General features: G+C 40.4%; 2 protein-coding genes across 19 annotated transcripts in view; both read right to left on the bottom strand.

The window, feature by feature from the left end:
* The window catches only part of LOC129136506 (putative glycosyltransferase ALG1L2), a 164,484-nt gene extending 161,753 nt beyond the window's left edge, over nt 1-2,731 (bottom strand). For all 18 annotated transcript variants that reach the window (XR_010147966.1, XR_010147972.1, XR_010147964.1 and 15 more), the window contains exon 1: nt 2,634-2,731. The gene's annotated coding sequence lies outside the window, so the exon portion shown is untranslated. The remainder of the gene's footprint in view (nt 1-2,633) is intronic.
* A 309-nt stretch (nt 2,732-3,040) lies between these two features.
* Nucleotides 3,041-10,977, bottom strand: ZNF705A (zinc finger protein 705A). The gene is given in 6 exon segments (XM_054663037.2): nt 3,041-6,115; nt 6,117-6,379; nt 7,437-7,519; nt 8,056-8,151; nt 8,924-9,050; nt 10,745-10,977. Coding segments are annotated over 6 exon segments (900 nt in total). The 5' UTR covers nt 10,757-10,977; the 3' UTR covers nt 3,041-5,796.
* Nucleotides 10,978-12,692: the final 1,715 nt, after the last annotated feature.

Genomic DNA, 12,692 nt, shown 5'->3' with positions numbered 1-12,692 from the left:
GCAACTCTATGTGTAGGCCTGTGAGCCCCAGAATGCACTTTCTTTCACCAACTAGTCCACCTAACTTTTCTAAGTCAAATCCCCTCTCCATGCTTGGATAGGTCATGAATGGCTTTCTGTTACCTACCTAAGATGAAGGGATATTGCTAAATCAGGTTTGTGGCCAAGAAACTTTTACCTGGAGTGGCAGGAGAGGGCCTATCTGTTCACCAGAGTGTCTGTAACTTTTCTTTTTTCTTCCTTTTTATTTAATTAATTAATTTACTTATTTATTTATTTTTTGAGATAGAGTCTCGCTCCGTCGCTCAGGCTGGAATCCTGATCTTGGCTCGCTGCAACCTCCGACTCCCAGGTTCAAGCGATTCTCCTGCCTCAGCCTCCTGAGTAGCTGGGATTACAGGTGTGTGTCACCATGCCCGGCTAATTTTTGTATTTTTAGTAGAGAGGGGGTTTCACCATGTTAGTCAGACTGGTCTCAAACTCCTGACCTCATGATCCGCCTGCCTTGGCCTCCCAAAGTGCTGGGATTACAGGCATAAGCCACCGCACCTGGCCTCTGCAACATTTTCTAAGTCAGTATAGAAGCTCTTTGAACCACCTTTTCAGTCGAAGAACTCATGAAAAAGTCCTCCAAGAACTTGTGACCTTCTGGAAATTGTCAAAATCTCTACAGGTGTTCAGAGTCATCTAGATCTGTATTGCAAGCCACTGACTGGGTTCCAGCATTATTAAAGCAAATGCAAAATATGCCATGCCCACCAAAAAAAATCCAGAAGCCATGGTATTTAGCTGTTTCCATCTTTCTTCCCTCCTGCAGGTGGGAGAGTACTGAGTATCATGCCCTCCTGCAGCCTCTGGAGGACATGCCAGTGCCTAGAGGTCCCAGTATAGAGGAGCCATGAAAGAGCAGATGACAGCCAGGTAGCTGGGAATGACATTGTCCTGGGGCTTATTGCTTGTCATGAACTCTGCCACTGGGCAACATGTGCAGGTGTGGACCCGTGCCTTCTCTGGATCCCTGCCCCATCAGCCAGCTGTCTTATCTCCTGAAAGCTGGTAGGTGTTGGTCAGCATGGTGTTCCAGGACCAGGGTTATATTAACATTCCCTCTTAGGCTGAAACACCAGAAGTTAACACAGGAGTCCACAGGTGTGCACATACTAACCTCCAGATTGTTTTTCTTCTCGTTCTAGATGTTCATCCTTGCTTTTTGGGACTTGAAATAACCCTACACAGCCAAATATTTATGCCTATTATCCACTTATGGAAAACTTATATGTCCCAAGTCCATAGGGTTAGTATTATTATCAGTATCAAAACCATTAGTACTAGTATCATGATGATCATTATTCCTGTTAATAGCCATCAATATTTTTATTACTGCCATTGTTAATATGGATTTTTCATTATTGTACAGCAATGAATATAGTTTTTCCATTCACAAATGGTGTTCAGTTACCAAAGATGTCCAACAAGGCATGTTCTACAGACATATACATACACAGCTGTCCTGGAGACCCAGCTTTGCCACCAATTGCTCTTTCGTAAGATGAGATCCCCCAATACCCACCAGTTTTTCAGGACTCGACCTGAGCTGGCTCAGCTAGACCTGGAAAAGTTTCCTATGCCCAAATGTACTTGGAAAAATTTAAAAGTCTCTTCAGAGGCCCAGTAATAGCTTTTGGCAGCTTCTAAGACCAGGGAGGGTTTCTTGGCCATCCAGAGCCATTCAAATATTCTAAGTAAACTCAAGGATCCAGAAACCCCACTTGCAGTCATGAAATACCAGTGAATGGCCTCTGTGAGTCTCTTCAAGTTTTTCAAAGATGACTGCCTGGGAAGGCTGGCCAGGAAGTCACCCAAGCCCAACCTTCTGCAGGATGTTCTATGTCAGCCAGGGACCCAGTGAATTGCCATTGAACAGAAGGGAGGAACAGAGACAGCATGCCTGAGCTTCTGGAAACATTCTAAGTGTCCTTGTTGGCCCAGAAAAGACTGGTGCTGACATATGAGGCACAGACTTGGCAACCTACCTACTCCAGGAACCACAGAAGCTTTAAAGGTTCCCAGGAAGTCCCAGGAAGGGCAGCCATGGCCCTTTAGAGCCATCAGATTGTATTCTAAGTCTACGTGGGAGACAGTGCGCTTAGCTTCATAAAAACACCAGTGGAGGTGCTAACACTTGCCCCAGTATCCAGTCTTTTCTACCTCATCTCAGAGCCAGGCAGCCACTATTTCCCAAAGCTGCTGTGCAACGAAAGGGGAATATTCTAAGTGCTCTCCTGTGCCCACGAAATTCTGTGGCTGTGCTGAAAGACAGGAGTTGTCCTCCGGAATGCTCTTCAGAAATCTGACAACACTGGTCAAGATTAAAGAAGCTCAATTCAACATCATACAAAAACCAATCCCCCCCCCCCCAAAAAAAAAAAATGCATAGTGAGACAAAATGAACACACCTGCTAATAATCATAAATGACAATAATAACAACAATGATGATCTTAGTGATAATGCCACCAACACTGTTAATGGCAATAACAATAAACGTGAGGTAATGAGTGTTAGGGTCCCGATTCACCGATGTGAAGGATGGCGACAATTTCTGGCCTCACAGAAATAAAGGAAAAGTAAACACCTGGAGAAGGAGGAGGTGAACCTGGAGCTGCCGCCGGCCTCTGGGCGCTCCTTGGTGGAAGCAGAGGGTCTTGGTCCTGAGCCTGCCCCGGATCCACCTACACCACAACCCCGGAGTCCCAGTCCCTGGATGGGCTCAGTCCCACCCAGGCCAGACGCCCCGGAGTCCCGTAGCCCGGGTCCTCCAGCCCTCGCTGCCATCGCTTCTCGCGGAGCCGGGGCCGCCCCCGCGCCACCTCAGCCTCTGCGGGGCTCTGGGAGGGCAGCGCCGAGGATGCTCCGGGCCCTGCGGGGGTATCCGAGCCCAGAGTGGGTATGCGGCCTCAGGCGGATACTGACGCCCTGAGGGCGCGGAATAGGGCGGCCTGCGCAGGGCCCGCCATCTCGGGCCTTGCAAAAAGAGCGGCCTCTCCAACGCCCCTACTGGAACCTCCCCGGAGGCCCCAGCCCCAAAGCCAGGGCGATGGCGCCTCCCTGACCATGGGTGAAGAAAAACTCAGGTCCTCCCTGGAGACCCGGCCCGCCGCGGGAGGCAGACCGCGCATGCGCCCTGCATGGCCGGAAAGATGAGTTTCATTGCCCTCTGCCGGCCATGAGGTGGCAGCACAGGACGTTTGGCCTTAGCGGTGGACCTGAGTCTGAATCACTGAAATTCAGGTGTAGATTATTCAGTACTTTTCTTTTGAAAGATCAAATGGAAATTGAGTACGATATCTTGTGCTTTAATTGAAGAAGATGGAAATAAAGAGGCAAATTCAAAAATCAGTATACAAAAGTCGATTGATTCCCTCTATGTGGAGGGAAGATGAGCTTGAATAAGAGAAGCATTCTGTGTTACGCTTTAATAATGGCTGGAGATCTGCCACCATGCATTTGTCAAATCCCATAGAATTTCACAGCACAAATAGTACATCTCAATGTGGCTCAGGAGTACATATAATGTCAGCCACAGTTTGTGGGTAAATTGCATATTTAATTAAATAGATTAAACAATAAATAATGATATGAGCTCTGCCTGGACACAGTCCTTGCCTCTCCAACCAGTTTGCCAAGGGCTTGAATTTCTTGCTCATTATCCTCACACTTGACATAAACCCTGGCTGCAGAGTAAAATCAATCACTTGTGGAGATTTTTTAATATATTGATTTGTCAATTTCAACCATGGGTAAGGCCATTTAGCCTTAGTAAGGCCGATCGTATTAAGATTGTGCCTGTTTGGCAAAATTTCAAGTCATCCCACTTGATATTCAGGAAACATTTTCTCTTGAGTTTTAGGTTCAGTACTGAGGCTCCTTCACGGACAATACATTTTCCAATTCTGAGGACAAGGCAGAGGAGGGCCCCTCTGTGAGAACTTTCATTTTGCTTCGGGAAAAGTACATTGAATCAAATATAGGAAAGGCTTGCAAGGTGGCTGACAGGTTCGGCTGTTTTATCATGCTGGTGTTTTATCTTCTGGACTGCAGTAAAAGGAGCACAGCTGTGTCTGTCTCTGTGTAATAACTCAGGACTCACCTGAATAAAATGTGGGGTGTCATGAGATGAACTGCTACTTCCAGTTAGAGAGGCTCCAGGGACAAAATTTCAAGAGCCTTCTGAGGGATAGAAGAGAAGAGCTACCTCTGATCCCAGGTAACTGCTCAGAGACAGAGGCAAGGGCTGGGGACACCCAAATGCATATACTAGGGGTCTTTGATACAGCCTCCATTTCCCTGCTAAATCTATGCAATGACACACTGAGAAATCTAGCAAGTGGGGCTGAAGATCCCTGGTGTGTCAACTCGAGGGTTGGATGGAAATAAGTGGTTTTAGTGGACGTTGAAGTAAAGGGAGGTGAGCTGTGAGGAAAGAGCTGTTAAAGACTGGGGAGACTCAGAAGTTGGGGTAGAATCTCGACCAAGAATCTCACCCAAGGAGTGCAGATGCAAATCGATTTGTTAGGGCTGCATAAATGAAACAAGGGCTTCGCCAACATACTAAGTTTTTTCAACAACAGATTGTATTCTTTCAATATTTGTAAGTATTAATCTTTTGGAAAAGTTTAATGAGATTTCTTATATAATTCTGCATTCAATTTATTCCCTGGTCACTTTACTATTATGCATTTACATGCCACATTTTTATGAATAGATATTTTCTCAAATTTCTGAATTATTTTGCTAAAGTATGTGTTAAGAGTTTTTTCTAGAGGTCCACCTTCTTGACTCACTTTTCTGATGAGAAATCTATCAGGTTTCTCCACAGTGATTTTCAAGTTTGATAGCTCCTCAATGTGAGAAACTTAATGTCAACTAAGAAATGAATTACCACTAAAGAATTTTCTCCTTTCAGGATGCTAACCATGTTCTGTCCAGTGTGAAATCTCACATGTGCCACAAGTGTTGCTCTATGAAGAAAGGATTTCTCATGATTTTTCATTGCATAGCTTCTCCAGTAAGAAGTATTTGGTATTCCAAGAGAATTCATTGCCCTTGGAAAGACTTTCCCTTCTTATTTAGCTTATGAAGGATTTCCTCTCTTATTTTCCATTTTAACAGCATTTTATCACTCTGTTTTCTTGTGAACATCAAGCCTGGTGCTTGGCTGAATGTTTATTCACAGAAAATACAAATAAAGGGTTCATCCAAGTAAAGTTTTCTCATGTTATTTGACAATAAATTGCAAATAAAAATATTTTCACACTGAATGCAGAGTTAGAGATTCTCTACCTGAAAGTCCCACATGTTTTAAGTTAAAGCTGTTGCTGAAGACTTTTAGTTGACTATGTTGACAGTTTCAGCTCTCTCATGTCATTTATGCTCAGATCACTAACAAGTCTTTGGTACATACATGTCACACAATTTCTCTTCCATATGAATTTATTGATGTGGACTGAAGAATAAAGATAACTGAAGTATCTTCCATGTTGATTCCAGTATTTCTTCAAAATATGAGTCCTTTGGCATGTTTAGATGCTACAACTACAGCTGAAGTCTCTGCCACATTCCTTACCTTCGTCATTCCTAACACAGTGTCATCTAAAGTCAGAATATGTTCTGAAGAAGTTTATAATTTTCTCTCCAGCATGAATTTTCTGATGCTATTTAAGACTAGTACATTGACTGAAGGCTTTCCCACATAAATGGCATTCATATGGCTTTTCTCCAGTGCGTGTTCTCTCATGTCATCTAAGATCGGAAGACAGACTGAAGGCCTTCCCACATAGAAGACAAGCATGTGGTTTCTCTCCAGTGTGAATTATTTTGTTTCCTCTAAAGCCAGAGCTTTGACTAAAGGCTTTCCCACTTTTATCACATTCATAACACTTTTTTCCAAGGTGAGTTCTCTCATGTCTTCGAAGGTTAAAGGATTGAATAAAGGCTTTCCCACATTGATGACACTTATATGGTCTCTCTCCCGTGTGAGTTTTCTCATGTCTTCTAAGGTGAGAACACTGAGTGAAGGCTTTTCCACATAGATGACATGCATATGGCCTCTCTCCAGTGAGTCATCTTGTGCCGTCTAAGGTGAAAGCAATTAGTATAGGCCTTTTCACATAGATTACATTGATTTGATTTACCTTTAGTATGAATTTGTTTATGTGGTTTAGGGGAGAAAAGATTACGAAGAGATTTTCCACACTGTTTGCTGACATAGGGTTTCTTTCCACTGTGAGTTAACAAACACTGAGTTATTGTGGAACTGTGAGTGCAATCTTCTCCCGAATCATTACATTCAAAAGGATCCTCCAGAATGAGAGAGTTCTCCTTTGGGACAAAGATTAAAAGCTCTTAATGGTTTACCCACATATATCTATACATTCATTTCACTACCTTTGAATCCTAGACCAACCATTCAGTGGTAGACCCCAGTTGAAAGCTTTCCAATGTTTCTTGTGTGAAAGGAAATTAAATTTTGGGACCCCAAACTCATTTAACCAAATGGAAAAATCAAGCTGGGAACTGGGTCACAGAAACCTGCCTCCCCAGTCTGGTTCCTAAATAATATGGCTACAAGATGAAAAGCTACACGCCTCCCCCATATTTTTCCCACAAGGGAATTCCTCATGAGCTGTTAAAATTACACCATGGCAATGCAAACGATAACTTGTCTTTACAGGTGCAGTCATCCCCAGTTCACCAGACACAAATGCATATCTGATTGTTTCCCTGCCCAATTTTGCCTATGTTGTCTTATGTAAAATGCAGCTTTCCTGAATTATTCCTCTGCCTCATTTGTTTATGTCATCTTATGTAAAAAAATCCAGATTCACTGAGCCAGAAAAATGCATGAATGACTATTTTTTCTACCTACCTTTTACATGAAAATTGTGTACTTCTCAATATCCCACCCTTTCCCCTTTAAATTTGGAGCCTTCAAAATCATCTTTGGAGAAAGGCATACACCTGTCCCCTGGGTGCATGTCCTTAACTTTGGCAAATAAATCTCCTAAAATGATTGAGACTTGTCTTGTCATTTTTCTCGATTGACATTTGCATACACATTACCTCCTGCAGACACAGATATGTTCTCTTCTGTAAGATCTCAACTGCAGAGTTATTGCATAATTGTGATGATATCAATATCTTTCAATGTCTGGGCATGAGCAATGTATATGCACTTGTTCTATTTTAGAGATCTCATGTTATGGTTTAGAACACAGTTCAATGTATTCACTAAATTCAAAGTATTCAATTTTTTTTTTTGCTTAGAAAGCACTTAATGCCAGCCTAATTACACTCAGGTGATTGTGCTTCATTACTAACTTAACCCATTACCATGTCTTTAACTTAGATGACTGGTGTACACAGCTATAAAACTTACCATTGTCATACTGGGGGATGCGTCTTTTCTGGTGATAGGATGCATGGATATCATGTGTTTTTTCTTAAGGGCACTTTCCCTGTCTGAAATAATTGAAAAATAAATTGTTACATTGGTATTATGGTAATAAAATTGTTTGAAAAGCCCCAAGGCCCATTTACTTTTTTTCAAAAATTGACACTTAGATGTGGCAAGTGTGTCAAATGAAGAAACTACTTGAATAGAAGAAATAGATTGTACAGTGTCAGCAATTAGAAAAGATTTTTAAAATTAAAATGTGAAAAGAGTTAAAATGGAGATGAGATATCAGGCAGGTAAATAGAGGGATAGTCTTCACAGGGGTATCAGGGAAAGAGTCAGCATATGAAAGTTTAACCCCAGCCAAGCACATGAATTATCCTTTTCCTAAAAGTAAAAGAAAAGTGAAAAAAGAGGACACAAGAGTAGCATCTGACACATGAACAAAATGATAATAACATCTAAGGAATTCTGCTCCAGTAGCCTAACCTACATTTTAGAAATTATCACTCATTTAATAAAACCACTAATTAATATTCAACTGATATTATTCATTGACAAAGCACCTCCTCCTATTAGAGCGCAGGACCCTGTTGCTTACCTGGATTCTGGTCTTGAAGAAATTCTCTTCCTTCCCGCCACAGCTCTTTTCCTTGCTCCAGCTGCAAAATTATATAGGATTTGCTTATCTGGTACCCTGTTAGTGGAAAGAATACATGTGTTTTGAGTTCACTGTCAATAAATGTGCATTATCACCAAGTGTAAGGCAGGCTATCAAGGAAGAATAAAAACAGTGAAGGTCAGCTCAGGCCACAAGACCTAGAACACAGAAAACTCCCCAGGATTTTTCTGACCCAACATGAGACTGGAAAATAAATCTAAACAAAAGGGCCATCAGGAAAAGGAAATTCAAAACAGTCAGGACATATGAATGCTGAGTCCATGCCTAAGTTCCAAGACACAACGCATAATACACAATCTTTTCAGAAAGAGAATTAAATCTCTGCACAGTGTGTTTATTATTATTCTCACACAGAACAAAAAAAAATTCGATTTACAAAAATAATTGGTGTTCTATATGGAAAAGATATTGCTATTGTTTTCACTAATTGGTCTCAGCCTAAGCATAGACTAAAGCAGAAGAGTTATTTAGAAAATATTTAATTTAATACATTGAAAATATTCGTTAAGTTCCCAGGTCTGTTATGAGTATTAGAGACTGAGTACCAAAGAAACCATGAAATCCTTGTCAAGACTACATTCTAATTGAGTGACAAACTAAATAAAATAAAATAAAAAGAAAGATATTTATTTCAGATAGATTTAGAAAGTTCAAACTTCTTTCAGATGAGATCTGTGAGAGAAGCAGAGAAGAGATTAGAGTGAGATATGGGGAAGCTGTTCTAACACTTATTGAATGAATGAGCGAATGTGTGTCTACATATGTATGTGAATGTTGAGGGACTCACCAAGGGACACCAGGTGACTGATATTTTCCAGCATCACATCTCTGTACAGCTTTCTCTTGGATGTGTCCATCATGGCCCACTCTTCCTGGGTGAAGTCAATAGCTACATCTTCAAAAGTCACTTTCTTCTAAAACATCACAGACATTTTAGTTTAGACAGAGAAATCCCTTTCAATGTCCGGAAGAGGAAGGCTGAGATGACATAGCTAGGAGCTGGGTATGCAGAATACTCAGTGTTTTGGGTTCCAGCCAGTTCATTCTCAGTACTAAGCTGGTATCTGCCTTTCAGATTCACTCACAGAGATATATCCACTCTGAATCCATTAAACTTTACTATAAAGAAATATCGCGTGAGGTGTGGCATAATATAACCCAGATATTTTTCAGTAATGTGTTGATCACCTCTACATAACTGATTATAAAATTTTCACTTGAATGTTCATAAATAAAATGAAATTTACCATGAATTTCAAGTAAATTACAGATTTGTCACAAGGCAAATAACCATGATTTACTACTTTTTAAACACGACTGTGATGAAATAAACTATTTCTCTAACGAACCACAGGTTTCTCACCAATCAAATGGTTAAGAGACCTATGATGTGTTTTGAATAATCTAATGAACTAATAGAAAACGTGTTTCCTATCTAGCAAATATTTATTAAATATAAGTCATTGATCCCTTATTCATTAAAATGTTAGAAAGTAATGAACCAGACTCCAGCATTCTTCAGAACTGAAAAAGCTTTATGCAGAATATAGGATTCAATTCATACATATAGTCTCTCTAATGTTATATAATTCAGGTGTTCATGACAAGGCTTAAAGACAGTCTAGCAGCACAAGACAAGACCACTGAGGCTGCTATACTGAGGAAATCTTAGTCCGATGATTCCTGTGATATGAAGCCTCCTGTTCTCAATTTTCTCTCGGCAATCCAAACATCAGTTATCATTGTTTCTCTTTTAAATTTACCTTCTCACTTCACTTGTTCAAAGATTTAAAAAGCCTCTTCATTGTTTTTTTTCTAACCAGCCCTTATAAAGCATTTCCACAGAACCCTAAAGTGTACTGTATCTACTATATTCCTTCTTCTGAGTGTGCAACCATAATTAAATAATTATATTTCTTATATGTTACTTTCACTTACCAGAAGGCAAAAAGGTTAATTACCAAAAGGTAAAATGAATGGGGATAAGAATAATAATGACTTCTTTAGTTGTCCTTTCACAAAGTTTTCAGAAGCTCAAATATATTTTATCAAACTCTTCTTTTCCCTCAACACTGCACAGCTCTTGCCCAAGTCCTATCACACTGGATTTATTGAACTCAGCTGCTAGAACACCAGACTCATTGTTGGGCTGTGATGTTCTGCTCTTCGCTCATCTCTATCGCCTGCATTCATCACAATCCTAAGTCTATTTCAGCCAACAGTACAGTTAATGGGTCAATTATTTCCCTATGAGATTATAGGATGGATAGAAGAAAAAGAAATATATAAATGAAACCTCTCATATCTTTTTTTGTAAATAGCCTTAATAGGGGCTGGAATAAAATAGTGTAATATTAGAAATTATATTGATAATTTAGGAGTCTTTGACACATGATACCCCACCTAGAGTCCTGAGAAAACTTAACTGGAGGCCAGATACCTGAAAGCCTCCTGATTGCATTTGGAATACCCAGGCTGGGTGGATTTTACATCATAAAAACAAAACAAAAAAAGAATAAAAATGAAACACCCATGCAAATTGGAGAAAACTGCCCACTTGCCAGCAATATGGGTATAATTTCAGTAGAAAGAAGCATCCCCTACTCACTAGTGAATGCATTGTCCGGAACTCAGTTTCTCTCTGTCTACCTCTGGATTTCCACTTGCAGACACTTTGGGCACTAAGAAAAGCTGAGGTTGGAGAAAGAACATGTGAGACAGCAGTCTTGTGCACAATTTTCAGATCAACCTGTGATGAAAAGCCAGACTTTCACTGAAGTGTGACACCAGCTGCACCACAGCCTAACCAACAGACACAAACACGCAGAGGCCTCTCCTCTTTTCCCGTGGTCAAAATTAGGAAGCCTATGACTATGATTGCTAATAAAGAAGGAACACAGATATCTTGTGAATGAGAACATCAAAAGCACGGAGTTTTGTATGTTAATTGGCACAAGTCCAGATATTCAATTCCCTCACTGATTTTAAAACACAGGGATCCCTGACTCCATCCACATGTGGAGTATGATTTCCACCTATAGGTAAACACTGGGATTTCTCAGATTTTATTATCCTAGCTTTATGCCCTAGCAATGTTTCTCCAACACCCACCACAGCCTTCTGAAGCTTTACTCCACTTTTATTTTCACTCAACTCTGACTTTTGTATTTCCCCTTGGAACTTGGAAATAATCAAGTAAGAATCTGTTTTAGGGTCGAGTGTGGTGGCTCACGCCTGTAATCCCAGCACTCTGGGAGGCCAAGGCAGGTGGATCACCTGAGGTCAAGGGTTCGAGACTAGCCTGGCCAACATGGTGAAACCCCGTCTTTACTGAAAATACAAAAATTAACTGGGTATGGTGGTGCTTGCCTGTAATCCCAGCTACTCAGGAGGCTGAAGCAGGAGAATCTCTTGAACCCGGCAGGCAGAGATTACAGTGAGCCGAGATCCCACCACTGCACTCCAGCGAGGGTGACAGAGCGAGACTCTGTCTCAAAAAAAAATCTGTTTTAGGATGGGGGTAATCAATCCAGGGATTTATTTCACTTAGAGGGTCAACACTCCCATCCTGCTAATCTAGCCCTTAAAATCTCCTGCATCAGAAATTAGCAGGAGTACCCTGAGTCATGGTGTTTCTGTCCTGTGTATACAGTCACAATCCTCTAGGATGCTCAGAAAATACAAAATGACGTAGGGGTGGGAGAAATTTAGCAGCTCAATCTGACATTTTACTAACGTGGTATCTAAAATTCTTGCAATCGTGGTTTATATTAGTCTTTGTTAGTTGCAATATCTCTGATTATCATGATACATATTTGCTGAGAAATACCGATGTCCATGTATATATTCGTACATAGATATGTAGGTATATAGGTGCATATGTTTATATGAATGTATGTGTTTGAGACAGGGGGAAACATGCATGTATTATTTCCCTGCTAAAAATATAAAAATAATTAAATACATTTTATGTACAAGTGATAATTATGTGTCATCAACAAAAAATTTACTGACCCATTTGTACATGAAGTCGAGGAAAAATAAAAAGGGTAACTTTGTATTAATTGTGACATTGTGCTTACAGATGTACATATATTTCCTTATTTAACCCTCATAATAACCCTGCTGATTATAATTTATTTACCAATTTAATAAATGATCAACAGAGTTTGAAAAATATGACAAAATTACAAAATTAGAAAATGACCCAGCAATACTTTTAATTATATTCTGCCTGTCACTGCCTCTTCTTGCTTTTTGACAAAATTACTCCCCTAACCAAGGTTCTCTATGATTCTGGGGACTCCAGAATTTAGACCCCAATTCCCAAACATCATTTTGTCTATTTTTACTGCCACATTTAATGCACATTTACAGACTTCGACAAGCACTTTTCAATATCAACTTTTTTCTTATTCCTTGAACTATTTTCTACATCTGTTCATCAGGACTCCAGTAACATATGACTCCATCTGCCTGTCCCTTCCATGAATGTACCTGACAGTACATGTATTATGTAGTCTATAATTCAAGCAGAACAGCTATTCCTTCAAAAA

The sequence above is a fragment of the Pan troglodytes genome, chromosome 10 (assembly GCF_028858775.2).
Source record: "Pan troglodytes isolate AG18354 chromosome 10, NHGRI_mPanTro3-v2.0_pri, whole genome shotgun sequence".
In the NCBI taxonomy this organism is placed as follows: Eukaryota; Metazoa; Chordata; class Mammalia; order Primates; family Hominidae; genus Pan; species Pan troglodytes.
This window is presented reverse-complemented; position numbering and strand designations above follow the sequence as displayed.